Genomic DNA, 23,073 nt, shown 5'->3' with positions numbered 1-23,073 from the left:
TGTCTTTTAAAAAAATTATTACTGAATAATCCAACCCAAATATTGGTCAGAGTCAGACTTTATTTTTCTCCTCTCCTAGCCATCTTTCCACCTCGTATTTTATCTAGTCGGCCAGGACAGAAAAGTCCTGTCTGCATAGTTGATGACAGCTCTACTGAGAGGGAAGACAACATTACTTACACTACAGTCGATTGGAGAGAGTTCATGTGCAATACATGGCATCTGGAACCTACACTCAGGTAATTCATTTTTGGCTTCGAGGACAATCAGTCTCTGATCTGAACGTATATTGCTCTGTGAGGTAGCAGATGAGGGAAGGATAAGTGACATTTTTAGATAGAATGTTTAATATAAAATTCTGCCAGGATAGGCTGAATGCAAACAGCTAAAATAGCAAGGAGAGCCAGTAGTTACAAGACGCTGGTACCTAAAGGTATTTTTTCAACTTCTCAGTGTTGTAGCTGCTCAGCTGTTGCTAATTTAGTTCTAAAACGGCTCAGATTCTTGGCTAGTTTTACTACAGTATGGGAATGGTTAAACAGAGGGTCAAATGAAGAACAAGGATTAAAATTGAGGGCACAGGACTAGTTTAAGCTCTAATATTACTTTGAAACTTTAAATCTAAAATTTTAAATTAATTCTCGCATTCTTTTTTCCTACAAGAAAACAAGCAGTTACAGAACTCCTTTAACTGCTGAGTCAATTCAGCTAGATTTCCCTTTAATCCAAGCCTAGAAAGGCTAAATCAATATTTGAAATTAAATTAGCATTTGTAGCAAAAGGCAGCCTGAGAAGGAGACCTTTTGTCTGAGCAGCTCCTTTTCAGCAATACGTATTGTTTAAGTAACCAGAAATTAACTCACTCATTCTCCTTTATTGATTAGCTCCTAGTCAGTTTGATTGGCTCCAGCTAAGTATTTAAGATTCCAATAGCAGGCCCCAACGCTGTGAGGTCAAGTGTCCAGAACAAGAGAATAGACAGGCAAGTTTAGCAGATAAGTGAGGAAGCCAGAGCACGTCGCTCCATGTCCCTAAAAAAAAGCAAGCACACTTTCAACAAACAAAGCTACATAAATTGTACATTTATTTATAAAAGGGGATATTAACAAAAAAACCTGTTATGAAAGTGGAATATCAGCAGGGGGTGGCACTGAGACACCTTGGTGTAGTGGTTAGGAATGCAGACTTCTAATCTGGTGAGCTGGGTTTGATTCCATGCTCCCCCACATGCAGCCAGCTGGGTGACCTTGAGCTCGCCACAGCACTGATAAAGTGGTTCTGACCGAGCAGGAATATCTGGGCTCTCTCACCTCACAGGGTGTCTGTTATGGGGAGAGGAAAGGGAACGCAATTGTTAGCCGTTTTGAGAGTCCTTCGGGTAGAAAAAAGCGGCATATAAGAACCAATTCTCCTTCTGAGTGGACCATGTACGACTGTCATCCTGCTGGACAGAAGTCATGGGTGTGTCCTCAGAGCAAAGGAGGGAGTCTGTTGAGGCTGGGGAAGCATGCATCCATATGGCAAATGGGGTTCAACTTGAGTAACTACAAAGTAATTCACACTGGAGTCAAAAATCCTAACTATAAATACAGGTTAATGGGGCCTGAACTGGCTGTAACTTATCAGGACAGAAATCTTGGAGTTGTGGTAGATAATTCACTGAATATGTCAACTCAGTGTGTGACTGCAATATGAAAGCAAATACTGTGCAGGGGGAATACTAGGAAGGTGATTGAAAACAAATCAGCCTGCATCATAATGCCCTTGTATAAATCTACAGTGCAGCCTTATCCTTACCAGATGTTCTCCTTAATATTTATAAAACCCCTCTCTTGGAGGAGCACTGCCCAGGACCACCTCCCATGTCTGGCCTGCGCTTCTGCCTGCGTGGGTCAATCCGGATGCGTCCAACAAAGTTAGCCACTACCGGATTGGGCTGGCCCCTGGAGTGCCCCGCCTCCACAGCCCGCCCATGAGTCGTTCTTGCAGCTTCATGAACAGACCCTGTCTGGCAGCTGCCTCCACAACCTTGCAAACAGAGCCTGCCTGGCAGCCGCCGCTACTCCTGACCTCCCCTATCTAAGCCGCAGAGAAAGGAGCTCACTCACCACCATCGGGACCTGTTGCCAGCTCACCTAGCCCACCACTAGCTGCTCACGGAGCCTCCCACCCAGCCCTGACCTCCCCACCGCCCCAACCACTCTGTTGCAACTAAATGCCCGCAGCCCGCCAGCCACCTTGCCCAAGCCAGCTCCGGCCCGGTCGTCCTGCCCACCTGCTCCAACTCTCAGTGAGTCTTGGCTGCACCCTTGAGGCACGGGTGTGGGGGAAGAGCCGTCATTAGCACCCGTTGCATTCCTCCATGCAACGGGCCTTAAAGCTAGTTTGGAATAATATGTACAGTTCTGGACACTGCACCTCAAAATTTCTAAAATGAGACTTCATTTGCTTATTCGAATACTGACATGGACAACATGTTTTGCATTTAGATTAATTTCTTGGACTGGCAGAAAGATAGATCCAGTAGGCGTTGATTATATTCTTCAAAAGCTGGGTTTTCATCATGCAAGAACTACAATTCCTAAATGGCTTCAACGAGGAGTCATGGACCCTCTGGACAAGGTTCTGTCGGTTCTTATCAAGAAGCTAGGCAGCGCCCTGCAAGATGAAAAGGAAAAGAAAGGGAGGGACAAGGAAGATCACTAAGTCTAGTAATAAAGTAATGTGGCAAACAAACATTTTATATATTTCTTTGTTTTACACTGCATTCAGTTGTATAATTTTAATTACTATTTACACTGAAAGAACTTAACAGCTTTTTGCTACTTTGTTTAAAACTTGATTGACATTGTGAGTAACTGTTTACTGTGGTGTTATGATGCCATTTTGTATTCATTCTAGTATTGCATGACCAATGTTTGTGAAGAGAACTCTAAAGCTGCTATTTAGCATTCACAATTTTATGAAGTGCAATATTCTGCATCTTTGAACTACAAATTAACTGTGAATTTTCAGAATTTTTACTGGCCATAACATTTATTACCTTGGGTAATGTGATTCCATGAATGGCTTTTTTTCTTGTACATGCATACTGTATAATTTCTGTATAATTTATAAAGCTGTGTTTGTCTGTGTGAATTTATTTTGAGTTTCTTATACCTTGAATAAAATTTAATATGATATAAATGTAGGTTTTTTAAAACAAATGAAAAACAAAACAAAAAAGCCCAGTAGTTTTAAATAGAAGTACAATGAGGAAAGTCATGGTCAGACTATTCAGCGTGGTCAACATTTCATTCAAAGTACTCTAGAAATACATCACTGTTTATGAAGGTTTGATTATCTAAATTCTAAGTGCAAATTTCATTTAAATATTTATATAACCCAACACCATTCTCACATATTTTTCAATACAAGAATCTACAATTGTTGTTCTACAATGAATAATTGCCTTAATCAAAATATAACCCAAAATTTAAACCAAGCACATTCAAGGATCACCAACAATCAAGGTGGTGAAGAAAAAATATGGGTCTCTGACTCACTGGTAGAGCATGTAGATTGTCTCTGGTTCAGCATGGTATAGTGGTTAAGAGCGGCAGCTTCTATTCTGGTGAGCCGGGTTCGATTCTCCACTTCTCCAGATGCAGCCAGCTTGGTAACCTAGGGCTGGTCACAGCCCTGATTGTGCTGTTCTCACAGAGCAGTAATATCATGGGTCAACAGCCTCAACTACCAAATGTACGCCTCTGGGCAAATTGAGGTGATGAGAGATGAAGTTCAAGATCCATTGGGGAAATGTAAACCAGTAAGTTTGCTAGTCCTAGCTCATACCCCCAAAAGATCCTGGGGAACTCAAATGAGATAGTTGATCTATCTACTAACCCATATATGTAGCTTTTTGCTGAATTCAGCTGTTGTACCAGAAGACTGGAGAGTAGCAAATCTTACACTGATTTTGACAAAGGGGCGACCACAGGACACTTAGCCTAATGCCTGTCTCATGCAAAGTAGTAGAAAATGTAATTCACTATATGCAGAGGAACAAAGCCAGCTGAAGGGAAATTAGCATGCCGTCTGCAAAAGTCCTGCCGCACCAATTTTTCGAAGTTCCTTGAACCATGAACTGGCAAGGAGACAACGGTGACTCAGTGGACATCATATATTTGCACTTTCAGTGGACTTTTGACGGTACCTCACCAAAGCCTCTCAAGAATTAAAGAATATTGAATGAGCTATCTTTTTTTCTTATTAAAAATTGGTTAAACAACAGGAAGCAAAGAGTAGGAATAAATGAAGAGTTTTCACAATGGAGGAAAGTAAGCAGTGGCATCCCACAGGACTCAGTATCAGGGCCAATAATGTTTAATTTGTTTATAAATGACTTGCAGTTAGTGGCGAGTAGCATAGGGGCCAAGTATGCAAAGGACATAAAATTATTCTCAATGATGAAAACAAAGGATGACTGAAGATCTCCAGGAGGATCTCCACAGATTGGGTGAGTAGGCAACAATGTGGCAGATGTTCAGTGCTGGTAAGTGTAAGATGCTGCACACTGGGACAAAAATCCCAACTTCAAGTACCGGTTTCTGGGGTCTGAACTTAAACTGAAAGGGAGAAAGATCTTGGGTCTGTAGCAGATAGCCACAGCAGTGAAAAAGGCCATGTTAGGCATTCTTAAGAAAGGGGTTGAAAATATAATGGTGGCTATTATAATATTCCTGTATAGCAGGGGTAAAACCACCCTGAGCCTCCAGGGAGGGCTGTATATAAGTATGATAAATAGTCAAACTGCAGCCCTCTAGATATCCATGGATTATAATTCCCATGAGCCCCTGCCAGCGAATGCTGGAGGGCCGCAGTTTGACTACCCCTGCTGTATAGATCTGTGCTGTGGCTTCAACTGAAATGCTATGTGCAGTTCTGGTCACCATAGCTGAAATCAGGCATTGTTAAGCTGGAAAAAGTATAGGAGGTGATGATTGGGGGTGATGATTGGGGGTTGGAGCAACTTCCTTATGAGAAAAGGCCAAACAGCCTAGGACTTTTCAGTTTAGATGGGTTTACGGAGATTTATAGAATTATACGTGACAAAGGATTATATAATTATACACTAGATGGAGAGAGTTGGCAAAAAGGTGTTTTTCTTTCTCTCCCAAAATACTGGAAATTGAGGGCATCTGTTGAACCTGATGGGCAGTAGGTTCAGGACAGTCAAAAGGAAATACTCCTTGATGCAGGAAGTGATTACAATGGGGCATTTGCTGCCAAAGGATGCAGTGTTGGCTACAAGCACAGCTTTCAAATGGGATTAATCAGATTCATGGAGGATGGGTCTATCAGTGGCTACTAGCAATGGTAACTAAAGGGATACTCCATTTTCAGAGTATTCAGAGTATTTACCCATATTCAGTAAAACCCAAGTCAACATTGAGGAAAAGTCTTAGCTCCTAAACCGTTAGCCTCCCAAAATAAATGGCCACTGTGCGAAAGTAGATTGCATCAGGGGTAGCCATACTCTGGCTCTCCAGGTGTACATGGACTACAATTACCAAGAGGCCCAGCTAGCTGAAAGGGGCTCATGGTAATAGTAGTCCATCAACATCTGTAACACCTCAGTTTGGCCACTCCTGGGCCTAGTCTGCACACAATAGATAATGTACTTTCAATGCACTTTAGAAGTAGATTTTCCTGTTCTGCACACAAAAATGAAGCTGTGAAAGCACATTGAAAGTGCATTATCCTATGTGTGGAATGGGCCCTGGACTAGATGATCCACTGGTCTAATCCAGCAAAGCTATTCTATATTCTTTTATGTAAGATGTAATGATAGGGCATTTTGGAAGTTGCTATTTCAGAAGCAACTTGCTTAATGGTTGAATAATTACTTGACTCCCATCTCCCTTTAGATTTCGATAGAAGTCTCCACATGGATTATTAATTCCCACCCCATGGTTTCAAAAGGGTAGCTGTGTTGGTCTGAAGTAGCACAATAAAATCAGAGTCCAGGAGCACCTTTAAGACCAAAAAGATTTATTCAGGGCATGAGCTTTCGAGTGCAAGCACTCTTCATCAGACTATGATCTCCTTACATGACAGAATATAGCAAAAATCAATTCTGTTAAATCAGTAGACTGTGTCACAACCAAATACAGCCAATGATAATCCTTTATCAAAACAGCCAATCAATCCTCTGAATTCAGTGTCGTTTACAAAAACAAAAGGAGAGACCAAAGTGACTGTTATCAGTGATCAAAGACTCTCACCTCCCCATATGTTGCTTGCTCCATCCACATTCCTGCCAGGGAATTGCTGGTAACTATCCCAAGGCCAGGGAGTCAAACTCAAAATCCCATTACATTGCCATATCTTACAGTCACATTATCACAAATAAAATAAATAGTGAGGAATATGGATACAGAAGTTGAACAAGGTTGAACAAAAAAAACTTTGTCCCTGTTGAGTCCTGGGTATGTCATAGTATTGGGTGTTGTAATAACTTGCATTTCTGCGATCTCCCTTTCTAGCCTGTTCTTGAAGTTCCTTTGTAATACAACAGCTACTTTCATGTCCCTGATTGAATGTCGTGGAAGGTTGAAGTGTTCTCCCACAGGTTTTCAATATTGTGGTTTTTGATGTCAGACTTGTGCCCATTAATTCTTTGGTGTAGGGGTTGACCTGTTTGCCCTATGTAGAGAACAGAGGGGCATTGTTGGCACTTGATGGCATATACTAAGTTGGAAGATGAGCAGGTGTATAGGCTTTTAATGGTATAGGTCTTTGGTTTGTTCTCAGAGATAAAAAAACTAGGTTCATTCAGTCCTAGGTTTCATTAGCTCCACATTCTGTCTGCATTGCATTTTTCTTCACCCGGTGAATCAGGACCAACAGGTAGATTAGTCTGTCCCTAGTAAAAATGCTGTTGGCATGGTCCACTTTAACCAAAATCCCATATTGCACGTTTGAGCTATAGATGCGATGCCTTGTTTGGAAACATGAATGCTAACGGAGGAGAATGCCAGCACGAGAAAAGCGGGAGCCAATTATGCCTTTTCATGGCGTTGAGTTGTGGCTGGGGAAAGGACCGCAGAAGAAACGAAACGGAACCATTTAAAAAGAAAGCACCATGCCGCTCGGCTGCTGCAGGGAAAACTGGGCTCGGTGCAAAGCGGCCCCGGGCTTTCTGTCCCTTTTAGACAGCCGCGCGCTGCTAACAACCGCGGGAAGGAGCCACCTGCTGCGTGGCCTGGCCGCGCATCTCATAAAAGGCGCAGACGTTTTGCTCCGAAGGCAGCCCGGAGCACGGGTCTGTAGGACGCCCTCCTCGCCCTGACCGAGGGGGCGTCACTTTACAACCCCTCGCATCGACGGCACTCTGAAACAAGATTTTTTAAACAAAAAATTCTCACAGTAACGTCCAACTCTTGTAAGTTTGTCTTAAAAAAAAACCACTTACCGCTACTGTGGAACCGGCGGGCATTTGCGGAGGGAGGGTGCGGGCCCTGGCCTAGCCCCCGAAGGGTTCAGGTGGGGAGCCGGCAGAACTCCGCTGGGAGGGTGAGCGCGCTAAGTGGTTCCTCGGAGGAGAGGGTCAAACGCGTGCTCAGTTGCGCTTCCGTGGGGAGGGTGTGAGGGGCGCTCCCCTTGGCCTTGGGGAGGCTGCCATTCGGGGTTGGGGGAGCACGAGACGACGGGCGCTCGCCCCCTCCCCCCCCAGCTGGAGCGTTGAAGGGCGCGTAAAGCTTTGCGGAGTCCGCTCGTGACCTGCTTTGACGAGCTCAACGGCTGGGAGCGCGCTCCGAGGAGGAATAAAGTGGGTTTCCCCAGCCCTTCCAGTTATTTGGGGAGCGGGCTCTTGAGGTAAGCCCTGTCGGTTTGGGCTCTCGTTGGTGCTCCTTCCCCCCCCAAAAAAAAATCAGTGTCCCTGCGGTGTTGTTCCGTTAGTAACGGGCAGAGGCGTGTGAGGCGTTCCTGCTGCTAGTTGTTCTCCGCTGCTGCGGGAGCGCACGCACACGTATCCGTGCTAAATCGTCGTGGGGCCTTTTCTTGTTCAAGCTGGAGCAAAATGGCGAGCGACTGGCCGCAGGCTTCCCGAGTGCCGAGCTTTGCCCAAATGTTGAAGAAGAACTTGCCCGCGCAGCCTCAGCCTTCGACGCAGCCCGCCGCGCCTCTGCACTCGCAACAAGTGGAGCACGCCCAGGCGATGTTTGCCCCTTCGGACGTGGCCGAAGCGTCGAGCCTAGCATCCAAGCTGACCCCAGTCACAGGTTTGGGTCCCTACATCATGCGCTTTTTTCCGGCCAGTGGCTTAAAAGCGGAGTTGAGTAGCCGTGGCTGCGCTGGGAGGAGTCCCCGCTTGGCGGGTGTTGGGAGGGTTTTTGTTTTTTAATTGCTGCTATTCTTCCCTTCTTTGGGGGCGTGGCTGCGCTGGTGAAGCAACTGCAGGGGTAAAGCTAAAATTGGTACTTGTAACTTGCTATGCTTTTGCCGTAAGGCTGTTCCATGTATTACAAAGCCATAGTAATAATTTAGGGTAAGAGCCTTGTTCTTAGTTTTTGTTGTTGTTGTTGCAATGTGGAACAAGGATTTGGTCTCCTAGCACAGCTTTCTTAAACTCTCTGGAATAAAATGCATTTATGCATGAATCAGAAGTGTAAAATTAACATGAGAACTAGGCTCTGGCTTTCAATACCCGTGGGCTGTGCTCTTCAAGTAGGGAGCAGAAATGGATAACCTGAGCATTTTACCAGTGACTTTTAAGGGCCACATGCCCAATGTACTTAGCTGTGCTTAGTTTTGTTCAAGCAAGTGGCAAGGTTCATGTCTTTTCTCATGGTTATTTTTGAATTGTGGATTATAGGGCACATTCCTGCTTTTGAGTATTCCAAAGCTGCACCAGTTTCGCCAATCACTTTCCTTCCTCCAAAGAAAATTCCAAAGGAATTTATGGTAAAATACAAACGAGGAGAAATAAACCCAGTATCAGCTTTGCATCAGTTTGCACAGATGCAGCGTGTACAGCTTGAATTAAAGGAAACTGTAGCTACTGGTAAGTACGGTACTCCCAGGTGAGAGGCAGAAGAATTACATTAAAATAATTTTTTTGTCTAGAATTTGAACTATGTGATGCTACTGAAATGTACCCTGATGTTTTATTGGCTGCTGTGTTGAATGCCCATACCAAATACCTTTACATGTTTTGTTATGTGCACGATTATTTCACAAATTCAATTAAAATTCAGATCTGAGCAGGCCATTCCTTACTGCTGTTCTGTTGCTCTAATATTTCTTGTAAAATCAGTAGCACCTTTAAGACGAACAAAGATTTATTCAGGGCTTGAGCTTTCGAGTGCAAGCACTCCTCGTCATCAGACTATGAACTCTTTACATTTCTTGTGCTGTTCTTGTTGAAATAGTACATTTTTCTGATTTTCAGAATCCAGAAAGTTAAGTCTGAATGTGGATCAGGGTTTTAAAATTATTTTCACCTACAGTAAATCTATCAGTAAGTCTTGGTCATTTCAGCAGTAGTTTCTAATAACCATCTACTCAGGAGCATAATCTAAATTATGAACATAGGAAATGTTATCGTTCCAAAATTAAATCTCTTTCTAGTAATTCTACTTTACAGTAAAACAGGGATTAGAGGGGGGACATGGAATCTGAGAATTGAAACTGTGAATCTTAAATGCAGGTGCACTTTATGTAACACTAAATAGAAAACTAATTTTTCACCTGTTGCATTTTGAAGGCAATCTCTTGGGAAGCTACTTTGCTTTTTGTGCTGTGGTGGATGGCATTCAGTATAAGACGGGCTTAGGACAAAACAAGAAAGAATCCAAATCAAATGCAGCAAAACTTGCTCTTGATGAACTGCTGCAGTTGGAGGAGTTAGAGCCAAAAGCTACAGAAAAACCAGGTAAACATTATGTGCGTGCTCATGGGCATGGGAACATATATTTTATGTTGTCAATGAACTGGCACACGCTGGAAATTTTTGTTATCTGGATCCTGATTGGGAATTTCTAGATTGGCAGACTGGATTCCTTGTTACCTTTCCATCTCTCTGGTGCTTTTGAGGCATTTTCTGTAGAAATAAAAAAGCAGTAAATACAAAAATATCAGTTTGACCCACCTTTCAAAAGAAAAGCTTCACTGATTAAAAAAATCCTCTCTCCAAAACAGTCAAGGAAATACAGAATTCAGTTGAAGTCCTATATGATTGGGGAGGGCGAGAACGTGAATTTAAGTTAGAAAATGACAAATCAGTAATAAAAGGCTTGATGACTTGATTATCAAGGTGACTTGATTATAGGGGACAATTCATTTTGGTAGGCATGGGTATACTTAACAGGGTTTCACTAGGAGACGTTATTTGACAGGCATATCTGTGTAGGAGAAGATGATCCTGCTCTCAGACAATATAGGAGTCTGTAATTAGAATTAGCACTTAATTCTTCCCAAAAGCACTCATGATAAGCATTTTCTCTTACACTAGAAAATAAAAATCACTGCTGTGTATTGTGCTAATGGAGCTTCCAGACAATATTGTAAGGCAGATGGATGTAGAATGCTCCATAAAAAATCCAACCAAGATGTGTTCAGATCAGAATGTGCTTAATTGTGGTGAAATCATAATTTTCAACAAGAGGCTGTCTTGAATACCAACTGAATTGCTGTAGCTACATGCCACAGACAACACTGCATCTCTCTGAAGACACAGATCTAATGGTACCACCAAATTACAAAATCTGTACTTTCATTGGGAATGCAAACTGTCCAAAACAGGCTGATGCATTACTCCTTGTTGGGCTAGACGAACAGAACCTCAATCTAATCTGGATTCAATTTGTTATTTATAATGTTCCAATGTGCCCTAGACATAAGATGACTGTGCTAGAGCACCTATACTACCATGTATTAGCAAATTATTGTTATGTGTTTAAATCTTTTTGGCACTTGTAATTGACTAGTAAAACAGTGATGTAAGTATAAACATTGTGACTGAGAAACAGCAATCTAGTACTGTACTGTAATGTATGAAAAGAAACTGCTTCAATAATGCATGTTTGCCTGTGTTAGAATATGGTATGTTACAAGTCCTAAAATATCTGTTCCATATAGTATAATTCTTGTAAGGGTTTTGGAGGAGAAGCATGTCTCATGGCCTAAGTGCCATTCAGCGCTTAACACCCACTCAGGGCAGCTGTCCTGCCCCTGTGGACCTCCTCCAACTTACTTGCCTGCCTGTCCAGCAACCATCCTATCACCTTCCGTCCCCCACCCCTGACTACCCCCTCCTCCTTCCACTTCTCTCTGAGGCTTGGAGGCTGCAGATTCCTGCCGCGTGAGAGCTGCCCCTGCCAGTAGTTTCATTACAGTTGCCTGCAGCCTTTCCAGGTCCTGGGGGAGGGAAGGGAAGGGCCGTCTGCAGAGTTCTTCCACTACCATCCTGATCTAGCGCCTGTTGTGTTCCTGAATGCAGTAGGCCTGGCCCCTAGTAGCTACATGGTATTAATGCAAAAGATATTATATTTAAAATTATACATTCAGAAGTGCTAAAATATTTAAAAATCACAATCCCATGGTTCTGCATACAAATACCTATTCCTAATATAAAGACAAATGTCCAATTATAAATACAGGTTAAAAGGTACAAATTACATCACTAGAAAAGAACTAATAAAGAAACAACATCCATGATGACAAAGATAGCTTCCTGCAATACCTCTTGAATGTTGTAAATATGATTTAGAAAATACATTGCCAGGGGTTCCAAAACTGAATCACAGCCTGTGTGTTTAGACAGCTGAACAACACCAATTATTATGAAAGGATCACAGGGAATGTATAATTAAATTGTATCTGGTACTTTGTACATTAGCACTATGAACATAGCTATATTTTACTTTTTACTTTTATTCTCCACCTTTTTTGTTACCTTTCTCATGTGGGGTTGTTTTTCCCCATTTGTTTGGTCACACAATGATTGCAGGCTCTCCCAAGATACTCCCAGAATTGTCAGTTGTAGCTGAACCTCAGTCCCCAGCTGGACCTGGTTATCTTTCAAAGATTCCATATGGTAAGAATGTTCTATTTTTCTCTCTGGAAGGCATGTATCTTTGCATTCTAAAGTCCCAGCTGCTGTATATCTGTGAAAACATTTTATGTAGATTCAAATGAGTAGCCATGTTGGTCTAAAGTAGCACAATAAAATCTGAGTCCAGCACCTTAAAGGTGCTACTCTGATTTTAAGATAAGATATGTGTGTATTCAAGGCAGTAAAAAGTTACATACGCAGATTTTGGAAATGGATTCTCAATAATGCATTAGAATTCATAGTATTTTTTTAAAATAGAGGTAATAAACAAATATTTCTTTATTCTCCACTTGTAGTTGGTTTTAACTACTAGCAAAAATGTACAGATGGATAATAGGAATTTAAGGCATCTGCGTAACTTCTACATTGTGTGATGTGTTTTGAAATTGACCTTGGGCTCGCCACAGCACTGAGAAAAACTGCTCCGACCAAACAGTAATATCAGGGCTCTCTCAGCCTCACCCACCTCACAGGGTGTCCGTTGTAGGGAGAGAAAAGGGAAGGCGACTGTAAGCCGCTTTGGGTAGAGAAAAGCGACATATAAGAAGCTCCTCCTCCTCCTTCTTTGCAGACACACAAACCTCTTAAGTTCTTAACCCTTTGCTTGCAGCAACTGTTCCTATCAGTGAGGACAGTTTTCAGTTCAGTTTCTTATATGGAATTTGTAGTTAGGATTGGATCCCTGATTTCACCAAAGAAGTTCAGTAATATCCCTGGTATATTACAGTGATATGAGATTTTTGAGAAAATGAATTGGAAAAATTTCTAGTGCCCTAGGTAGAGAGCTGTCTAATTTAGCATACCTATTTTGACTTGAATATATAATAAAGCTAATACGAAGTTCTGGTGATCTTGCTCTTTTCTCTCCCTTGTACACAAGATCTTCCTTATTTCTTACTGAGTGATTCCTATATCTATTCTAGTTAGTTGATCTTTGGCTCTCCCATTCTGTCAGGTTGTTATATATTTTGATGATGTTGGCCCAGCCAAGCAACTTAAGGGCAGAGGCCAGATCACTATATATTCTACTCCTGTAATGGCACACAAGAGGCTTTTGAAAGTTCAAAATAAAATATTTCTTTAACTTGGAGGAGAACAGGTCAGGTGGAATGTATGAAGTGAACTGCTAACTTCATGTGAACCATCCTGAGCCTCAGGGGAGAGCGGTATATAAATGTAAATAAAAATAAAATAATGAAAATGTATATAACTTTGCAATTACACTAAAATCCAGATAATATGTTGCCAACAAGTGTTTTGGTTTGTTATCAAGATTTTCAAAACTTTGAGAACAGTCTTTTTTTTCCCCCAGTGCTAATGTAAACACTCCAGCATAGGTTTCTGAGTTTCACTGATATGCTGTGGAAGGATTTGTGCACCCATTGGTTCTGGCTAGTTAATTCTCATCCCTGGTGATTCTGTCAATCTAGGATTGTTTGTTTTTGTTGTACAAAAAATTAGGTGGAAAACTTACATTGGCTTTTCCACCAGGATTTTCTGCCAAGTTTTGTCTTGTACAATAGGCAAAACACAGGTTCATATGATCTGACTTTGTTTGTAACTAACACTATTCGGTATACCTTAACATCAGATTTTGATTTTTCTCATTTATTTGGTTTGTTTTCATACTTTAATAGAAGGACCAGATGTCGTATCTGAGAAGATTTCTCAAGTTATAAGGGAAACTTTCAATAGTTTAACTGCTAAATATCCAGAATACCAAAATTGTAGCAGTTCACTGGCTGCGTTCATAGTAGAAAGAGGTAAGCATGTTGACTGTTTCTCTTTTAAAGACAATGACTGTATAGTGACTGTATTAAAAAGGAATTGAATAAACTTAACTTATTGTTTATATTTGCGTTTCATAGCTAGGCAATATGAAGTAGTAGCTATTGGGACAGGTGAATTCAACTACAGTCAATGCAGCCATCTTGATGGAAGAATTTTGCACGACAGTCATTCTGTTGTTACAGCTAGGCGCTCTCTTCTTAGGTAAGAATTATGACATTATACTAGTGTGATGTTGTTGAATTTAACTTGGATGGATTCTTGTAGAATACATTGATGGATATGCAGTGATAAACCTGATAAACTGTAAAGTGTTATTGTTTTTTTCAGTGCCGATCTGGAAACATGTCATGTTAATAGTTTCTCAAATTCTGCTGCTTCCTTAAAGGTATTTTTATAGACAGCTTTTACTATACCACAGTAAAAATCCAGCTATGATGGAGAAATCCATATTTTACTTTGAACCGACATCAACCTTGCTTGCAATAAAACCAAATATACATATATTTCTCTACATGAATCAATTGCCAAAAGGATCTGCTCAGATAAAGTCCAAATCCAAGATGTAAGTATTTTAAGTATTACATATATGAGACTTACTATGTGGAGGTATTTGAATGTTCCGATTAAGCGATTTTTTTTTTACAAATGTACAGGTTAAATATTATGGTGGTGGTACAAAGTAGGTTGCTATATTTCACTTAGCCAATCAAGTTTGCATTTATCTGTTTTTATTAAAAGCAGAGTAAAATTCAAAAGATAAAGCTATGATGTTTATTGAATTACATGACCACAGTAGAGATACTGTTTTTCCCTGTTTTTATCCATATGTTGGTTTTCATTCGATTCTTCAGAAGCAGGAAGCATGTGCATTAATGGCTGCTCAAGTTTCTGCAAGGATATTCCCCTTGTAGAAACAATTAAACAGTATTAGTTTATTCTTGATCAGTGAGAATGGGTAATAGGTGTTTAACTAGACAATTGTATTCAAGTAGTTTGCTCACACTATCATGTAACATCAGCTGAAACTGATCCATGTACTGGCACCAAGGTGAAGTCCTCATGCTTCAGGCTAAGGATCTGCTAGAATATTTTTATAAATTGAATAAGTTATATTGATCCGATAGCAAATCACCCACAATATTAGTGAAGAGTAATATACACTTGGTGATAACAGTCTCTTGAGCACATTGTACTAATACCGAAGATGAGGACCTTTACAGAGTAAGAACGTGTAGGTCTGTCTCCTTGTATGAGGCACTAAAATATTTATTAGTTTTGCTTTTTTTGTTTCAGTTAGTTGGGTCTTTGCTGGGATGTGAAGTGGGCTTAGTATGTTCTGGTCTGTGTTCTTCTAGCCACTGAATGACAGAAATTGAATTTAAGAGTTTTGTTGGCAGTAGTCATGAGGAAAACATGGTTTTAGTTGGGAACAGGATTGTCAGCTCCAGGTTAGAAAATACCTGGGGATTTGTGGGGGGGTTAATCTGAGGTTGGGGGAGGGGAGAGATTGGTGAACTGATATCACCTGCAGATCAGTTGTAGTAGTGGGAGATCTGCAGCCATTATCTGGAGGTTGGCACCCCTAGGTTGCTATAACTGTGTTGCACATAATCGTGCCCTTCATAGGAAGGATTTCCTGTAATTTCCATTGGCTTTATTTTCAGAGGCTTTCAAATTTGAATTGCCTGTTGGCCAGGTCTCTTAAGGCTTCCTTTAAGGCTGTAATTTGATTTCAAGAAAAGGGGAAATTTCGTATTGTTTGGGATGTTGACTTGGTGAGCCCTGACTTCTGTTAGAGATATTAGTCCCTGCTTGTCTGTTCTCCTACCAGTCAAATAGAAAACCCAGTTTGTTTTTGAAATATAGCCTTTTAGTATAGCTTTAATTGGTGATAAACCAATATCACTTCTCACAAACTGTAGCTTTTATATCTCTATGACAACATACCTTGTTTTGGACAACTGCGAAATCGTCACCTGTTTATGCTCTAATTATAGATGCCTCACTCCAAATTCTGTATCTTCATTTGAATCTGGCGAGGAACTGTCTCTTCACATTGCTGTTGAAGGCAAGATCTACCTCACTATCTATTGTCCTGCTGAAATTGCCAGAATAAGCAGTATGTCTGCTAGTGATAAGCTGACTAGATGGGAAGTGTTGGGCATTCAGGGAGCTTTGTTAAGCCACTTCATTCAGCCGGTTTATGTTACCAGGATAATGCTTGGTAAGGATCTTTTTATTTAGCTAAATATTTTTAAAGAAGATGTATCACAAGTGACCATGTATTTTAAATGTGTATGAGGATACTAAAGCTGTCTGAGAAACAGTAGTAATTTGTGCCTAAACTTCAGTGACATGAAATTAGAGTGTCTGTCTAGTGTAGTGGTCAGTGTGGTGGCCCAGGGGCCAGGTCACAGTGGCTGAACATTTGCTCCTGGCAATTGGCAGATTTACAACTCAGTTGTGATGGATCCTATGAGAAAGCCCAGTGCAGGCAGGGAATCATCACTGAGCTCTCAGCTTTTCATCTGAAACTTCGGATCTGGGAATTGTGCTCACTATCCAGATGATTCATGAAAGCTCATGCTGTAAACAGTTTTTTAAGTTGCCGCTGGACTTCTGGCTTTTTTCTTATGATTTAACTGCCCAGGTCTGCAACAGTTTAATGTGTTGCATTGCAGCTTCCCATCCCTCCCCTACCCTCAGTCATAAAAACATGTATCTATTTTAACTATAAGTTTTAAAAGCCCCTGTAGGACTTGCTACCAGGACACAACTAAATGGACTGGGATCTTGATTTCCCAAATGTTCATGAAATTGCTCCTTTTATAGGTCCAATATGTTGGCATAATGTTGGACTACGGTGATTTTAAGCAGTTGCTTGAGCACTCTTTGCTTGCTGAAACTTTTAGGAACTGGTTTGGTTCCTTACTTGTTTTTAAAGTAAATATTGACTAGCCTCTATCTCTGTCCTTGATTTTTATAATCATGTAATGCTAAAACTGAGGCTGATCTCTAGCAGTTTTTTATTTTTAACAAATCTTAAATCAGGTTTGCTGATTACTGTTTAAAAAAATTCTAATTCAGTTGTCAGGGAGCTTTATTCTGATCATATGCATGTAAATCCCAATGGCTTTATTGGTGCTTAAGGTGCCAGAAATGGCATAGGGATAACTGCCAGTCTGGTACAGCAAAATAAAATCTGTGGCAATTTATGTGCACTGCCACAAGAGGTCAAAGAAAAAAACAGTCTTGGAGCAGTATGTGAAAACCTTACTTGAAAATAAGGTATCTTTATGTATCGTTAAATTTCTGTGTTTCTACACTTGTATTTTGAAAAACGACTGCAGTGTAAAAGTTCTGTAAAACTGGGAGCACACTTTTATTACTGTTTTAACATTTATGCATTCAAAAAATAGCATAGGATCATTATGAAGAAAATGCTAATAAGCTTAATTGTTTCTCTTTTAGAGACTTGCTTAAGGTGGCTCATGTGAAGATGAAATTCTTTCTTACAAATATGGCTGGTTCCTTGATCCAGAGGGAATTTGTCAATCCTCAACCTACTTTACTTTCTTTTAGGGGCTAGAACAAAATATGATTGTTTTACTAGGGGTTTTAACTTTCCAGCCTCTTTAATGGTTTGCTTCTGACCTGAGGTGTTTTAATGGATATGGTTAGTTCTATACTGTTTTGATATTGATAACTTATTTTAATTAAGCCACCTCAAACAGGACTTTGAAGCAGCATAACGATTTCCTAAGCTGACATTTAAGATGCAGTTGAATTTGCTGCTAATACTTGACTGACTGCAAACACTGCTGGCCTGTATTCCATGGTACATGCCCAATAGAGTATACCTATATGCTGAGATGTCTCACCTCTGTGAGCGTAGGAAAAGATTATATTATTAACACTGGTACTTATTTTGCTATTTAGGAGAAAGTTTATTATGTATCCAAGTGTGTGAAGTTCTGATAATAAGTGGAGATTATTGGAAATTGAGTTGTTGCTTTTGGTAAAATAAAGCTTCAAATTTTTGGCTCTCTGATCTTAGTGTGGTGAATTTCTAGTTTTTGTTTGTTTTTAGGAGATGCAAACTGCCATGATACAAGAGGATTAGAAATAGCTATCAAGCAACGTGTAGATGATACACTCACTTCAAAACTACCCATGTTCTACTTGGTGAACAGACCCCACATTAGTTTGGTGACTTCTGCTTACCCAGTTCTGTTAGACTTGGAACATAGATCTCTTAGTTTGAATTGGTCTCAGGGAGATACTTCGTTGGAGGTGGTGGATGGACTGAATGGGAAGACAACAGAAAGGTAAAAAATGGACAATAATGTGTTATAAAATTCTGAGTCATATTGCACACTTTAGAACAGGAGTAGTCAACCTGTGGTCCTCCAGATGTTCATGGACGACAATTCCCATGAGCCCCTGCCAGCAAACGCTGGCAGGGGCTCATGGGAATTGTAGTCCATGGACATCTGGAGGACCACAGGTTGACTTACCCCTGCTTAGAATATTCTCTTTCTAATAAATAATAGTGATTGGGTCAGATGCCAACAGATAAGGTGCTAGTTGCCATGCCTTGTGGAGATGGTAAAATGCCTGGTGGGAAAGAGACATTGATGTCTTTTGCCATTGCCTGCCTCTACATCACAATCCTGGTATTCTCTGGTGGTCTCTCATCCAATACTGACCAAAGCTAATCCTGCTTAGCTTACAAAATCTGATGAGATCAGGCTAACCTGGGTTATCCACATCAGGATTGTCATTTACCTATTGAAAAGAGCTTCCCTTTTAGTATAAAACCAAAATTTTGTTGTAGGTTAGTAGTGCCTGATACTCATTAAACAGCTAGTTTTTTAGTTAATTATTATTTGTAACTGTTCTAGAAATGTGTTCTGCTTCTCATTTCCACTGTTTATTTCCAGTTCACCCTTCAAAAGTGGTGTTACAATGGCAAGTCGACTTTGCAAGGCTGCTATGTTAAGTCGTTTTAATTTACTTGTTAAAGAATCAAAGAGAGATGACCTACTCAAAGCAGCAGCTACATACCATGAAGCAAAGGTAAGATGTCCTGAAGAGCAACTTAGGCCAGTGCAGGTCTCATGAATTCCAGGTTAACTTCCCATTCACAGTGGCTTCAGGATTTGACCGGTCTTGTGGCTTTAGTGTTAGTTTTGGAAAATAGACTATTTTAGTTTGGTTACGTATATAAATGACTCATATAATAAAAATATCTATGGCTCACTAGCTTTAACATACAAATCTTTAGTGTGCACAGTTGTGTTCAGTAGTTTTTATAGTTAAAGTCAAATATTTTAAGCAGCTGTCTGCTTTGTAAGTGAATAATCACCTGAGTTCTTACTCTGGAAACATGAAATACATATATTGTATGTTCTTTGACCCAGAAAAGCTGTCAGGTAAAGGTATCCCCTGTGCAAGCACTGGGTCATGTCATGACCTGTACTTCCATTAAAAAGGAGGCTTTGAGAATCACGCCCAAATTCCTGGCAGAGAGCAAGATGTTAAGCTGCTTCCTAGACAGGCTAGGCCAGCACACTTCCTGATCTGCCCCCTTCCTCATCAGCCCCAGGACTTCTGCCATGAAGGGGTTGAATCTCAGGCGACTCTGCTTGAGCCATCCAGCTACAACTTTCAAACAGCTGGCAAATGTTTTTTTTTTGGGGGGGGGGGAGTCCAGGAGGCTGTCCATTAGGAGATAGAGCTGGGCGTCATCTGCATATCGATTACAACCCAGCCCAAAACTCTGGTCCAGAGGGCACATGAAGATGTTGAAGAGCGGGGGGGGGGGGGGGCTGCTCCCTGTAGAACTCCACATCGGAATTAAAAGGGGCATGATAACTTCCCTTACTGCAACACTCTGTATCTGGTTCTGAAGAAAGGAGACCAGCCACTGTAGGGCTGTCCAAGGAATCCCACTCTCGGCAAGGCAATGGGCTAAAAGCTTGTGATCAGGCACTTTAAATGCAGCCTACAGATTTAACATGAAAATAGCCGAACCACCCCTATCCAGCTGGCACCAGAGGTCATCTGTCAGGCCTACTGACACCATTTCCATCCCATGGCCAAGACAGAAGCCTGACTGGTATGGATCGAGCACTTGAAGCTTCCTCAAAGAATGCCGGATCTCTGGTGATGTACTCACTAAAAATTTTCCATCAGATTTTAGTACTGTACAGAGGCAGAAACACTGATTCCATTTACCAGCATGGTGCCATAGCCTGGCTCAGTCAGAAATTAGTGAATAATGCATCCAAAGAGCTCATCTCTATGCCCCCCTGCCACTCCTTCCTTCTTAACCACCCCCCTTCAGATAATCAGCTCTTACCAAGCAGCAGTATTCTTCTTTTGGGGAGTCACTATTGTAATATATACATAAAATGGTTAATTTTCAAATGCCAGACTATGTCTAAAAGTGTGTGTCACCAGGAAGTCAGCAGATATTTGAAGTGAGATGTATTGTATCACACATTTCTCTAAGGGAGGTCAAGGCAATTTACATAGTCTCCATTGTACCCTGTAACAGCCTTTTGGGACAGAGTGACAAGCCCAAGATCATCCACTGAGCTTGATAACAGATCTGAAGCAGTTACTATAGTTGTAATCTAGTGCTTTAAAGGCTAAATTAAAATGGCTCACAAACCCCAAATTCTATTAATCCTTGGTGCTTTCATTTGCTTTGTAATCTGATCTGAGCCTGCTTGGTGTAGTGGTTAAGAGTAGGGTTATGTGCTTCAGCCACCAAAGCAGCTGTTCATCCCCGAGGTAGCCAGCGCCGTAGTGCGGTGGGAAGGGGCGGTGCACCAGTCAGCTCATGCACACAGGCGCAGAGCCCCTCCCCCATGCGCTGGCTGCCTTGGGCTTGAACGGCAGTTTCAGCGGACTTCTAATCTGGTGAACCAGTTTTGATTCCACTGTCCCCTACATGCAACCAGCTGGGTGACCTTGGGCTCACCACAGCCCTGATAAAGCTATTCTGAACTAGCAGTAATATCAGGGCTCCCTCCGCCTCATCTACGTCACAAGGTGTCTCTTGTGGGGAAAGGGAAGGGAAGGGGATTGTTAGCTGCTTTGAGAGTCCTTTGAGTAGAAAATAGCCAGCATATAAGAACCATCTCTTCTTCTTGATTAGTAGGAGGAAAGATTTCAAGTTTGTGGTGATTAAAGAACAAGACAGATAAGTTGATTATTGTATTGATATGATGTACAGTTGACAGCTGCTGAGTTTTAGAATAGCTTTGACTCTTTTTGCTAGGGAACTCATGCTTTCATTTACATAGGTTTGTTCCATTCCTTGACAAATTATTGCTCTTCAAATGATGTATTAACGGTCCTGGGTAGTGATATCATTAAGCAATGAATTGCTATAGTTATATCAAAGGTATACTTGCATAACAAGATATTTTTAAGCTCCCATTTTTAAGGGTACTAGATTGTTCAGGATTACTGTGCTTTATAGGAAACTTCATCATGATAGGATTAATTTATTTAGCAATTCCTCAGTGCTGAATATTAACACCTTCTTTGTTCAGTTTACGGCAGAATCCTACCAAGAAGCAAAAACCTTGCTGAAAACCTACTTAGAGGAGCACGGCTATGGGTCCTGGATTGTGAAGTCTCCACGTATTGAACATTTCAGTATGTGATATTTGGCACTCTGATTGCCAGTGGGCAAATAGACATTTCAGTATTTTAGTAGCAGATTATTCTGGTCAGAATGTTGTCAAGGCTCGACCTAACTTGTTAAAATGTACAGATTGTTTTTATTGCTAACATATTTGCCATTGTAAAATACCTGATATTAAAGTAGCTTGTTTTTCAGTCAATTATCTTTAAATGGTTTCTCAGCTGGGTTCACAGCTATGCCTCAAGTGGATACATGAACTTGAGTAATGAAGAGAATTGGGTGACAACTCAGCCTTTTGCTGTGATCATTGCCATATTTTGCATTGTCCTTTTTATTTTGATACCAAAGCTAAATGTTTCCCATTTATTATCCATCTTTGTGGGCTTTGTCTCTCTCAGCTGTGAGCATTCAAGCTTAAGGCTGCAAAGATCTACTGTCAGTAAACAAGAGTAAGTTTCCTGAATAAAACTGCATATCTATCTCGCCCATGGAACCATTAATGGAATGCTCCAGACAGGGTCTGTATTTTACAAATCAAGAGACAAGGAATGATCTGTGTTTGTCTGTGGAACAACTTTGACATTATCAAGCCATAACTTTTAATTGGAGATTTAAGGGTTTTTATGTGTGATGTTTAATCATTAAAAAGTTAGGTGAAACTAGTTCATAGTGTGAATGCCTTACCTCTTAAACATAATGTTTCAGTTTTAAATAAGAGTAGTATGATTTGCCTGATAGTCTTTGAATTTTATATACTGATGATGAGTTCAGCTGGCTTGAGATGCTCATCAGGGCTGTACTATTTCTATCCATGTGGTGTCAATATAGGAAAACAGACAAGCCATGGGTAAAGATATTTAAAAAGAGCAGATGATGGTTTTTGAGTTATGTCACCTAAAGGTTAATGTGCTAGATACTGTGGATTTATTCTCTTAATGATGGAACTTTTCCCCAGTTCAGGGAGCCTGTCGATGACATGGAACTCATATTTGCCATATAAAATTCACAAGTGTTCACAAGTCACAAAATCTTGCATTACATTGAGAGCTTGTTCTTATATTGGCCATGTTGGAGTAGCTAAGAGTGTTTCATAGTTGTATCGCTACATGGGGGAAGGGCATAAAATCTATTGGTGGAATACACAAATAACAGCATGTTACTGCTACGAGAAGTCTTGAGAGATGTACAAGGTCACACAGCAAGCAGCTTGCATATTAAGTATGGCACCCCAGTATATTGAAACAATTTTCTCAATAGCTTTCACATGGCTATCATGTATGAAACAATTGTAAGCCAGTAAAGATCCTTATCCTGTTACATTTTTAATTTCTTGGTAGTTCCTTGCCATGCTAGTTTTCAGTTTGCTGAAACTTTTGAGTTCAAGTATGGATATCTGATAACTTTTCCTACTAATTACGTTCATGTCTGTATTCGAATATATGTATAATAACAAAATCCAAGCATTGGATATGCAGCTACCTGGGGTTTTTCAATAAAGTTCTACTGTGAAACCTTTTGA

At 40.8% G+C, this 23,073-nt stretch overlaps 2 protein-coding genes and 1 long non-coding RNA gene across 26 annotated transcripts in view; 2 read left to right on the top strand and 1 right to left on the bottom strand.

The window, feature by feature from the left end:
* The window catches only part of BLTP1 (bridge-like lipid transfer protein family member 1), a 156,844-nt gene extending 153,706 nt beyond the window's left edge, over nt 1–3,138 (top strand). For all 22 annotated transcript variants that reach the window (XM_077300402.1, XM_077300401.1, XM_077300400.1 and 19 more), the window contains 2 exons: nt 80–239; nt 2,490–3,138. In XM_077300402.1, coding sequence (XP_077156517.1) covers nt 80–239; nt 2,490–2,706 — 377 coding nt within the window. In that variant the 3' untranslated portion in view covers nt 2,707–3,138. The remainder of the gene's footprint in view (nt 1–79; nt 240–2,489) is intronic.
* The window catches only part of LOC143819158 (uncharacterized), a 17,567-nt gene extending 9,977 nt beyond the window's left edge, over nt 1–7,590 (bottom strand). Inside the window, exons 1-2 of the long non-coding RNA XR_013224830.1 lie at nt 7,457–7,590; nt 864–2,658 (exon numbers count right to left, since the gene is read on the bottom strand). This is a non-coding gene — a long non-coding RNA (uncharacterized LOC143819158). The remainder of the gene's footprint in view (nt 1–863; nt 2,659–7,456) is intronic.
* ADAD1 (adenosine deaminase domain containing 1) lies at nt 7,276–23,073 on the top strand. 3 transcript variants are annotated; one of them, XM_077300406.1, is made up of 12 exons: nt 7,276–7,426; nt 8,056–8,267; nt 8,861–9,049; nt 9,752–9,919; nt 11,996–12,082; nt 13,738–13,863; nt 13,969–14,092; nt 14,277–14,453; nt 15,889–15,959; nt 17,982–18,219; nt 18,835–18,970; nt 21,460–23,073. In XM_077300406.1, the coding sequence occupies exons 2-12, from the start codon at nt 8,066–8,068 to the stop codon at nt 21,571–21,573; spliced, it is 1,632 nt and encodes a 543-aa protein (XP_077156521.1). In that variant the 5' UTR covers nt 7,276–7,426; nt 8,056–8,065; the 3' UTR covers nt 21,574–23,073. The 3 variants fall into 3 exon arrangements, with proteins under 3 accessions (XP_077156521.1, XP_077156518.1, XP_077156519.1); XM_077300403.1 differs by having other exon boundaries at nt 15,889–16,115; XM_077300404.1 differs by lacking the exon at nt 7,276–7,426 and adding an exon at nt 7,732–7,860 and having other exon boundaries at nt 15,889–16,115.

Source organism: Paroedura picta, chromosome 10, assembly GCF_049243985.1.
Source record: "Paroedura picta isolate Pp20150507F chromosome 10, Ppicta_v3.0, whole genome shotgun sequence".
NCBI classification, from domain to species: Eukaryota; Metazoa; Chordata; class Lepidosauria; order Squamata; family Gekkonidae; genus Paroedura; species Paroedura picta.
This window is presented reverse-complemented; position numbering and strand designations above follow the sequence as displayed.

What these genes read in the sequence shown, in the direction of transcription:
- ADAD1 (XM_077300403.1), top strand. Translation starts at nt 8,066, where the DNA reads ATGGCGAGCGACTGGCCGCAGGCTTCCCGAGTGCCGAGCTTTGCCCAA. An exon ending in AAAAGCTACAGAAAAACCAG is followed by an intron (nt 9,920 to 11,995) that starts GTAAACATTATG and finishes CAATGATTGCAG; the next exon opens with GCTCTCCCAAGATACTCCCA. An exon ending in AATGGGAAGACAACAGAAAG is followed by an intron (nt 18,220 to 18,834) that starts GTAAAAAATGGA and finishes GTTTATTTCCAG; the next exon opens with TTCACCCTTCAAAAGTGGTG.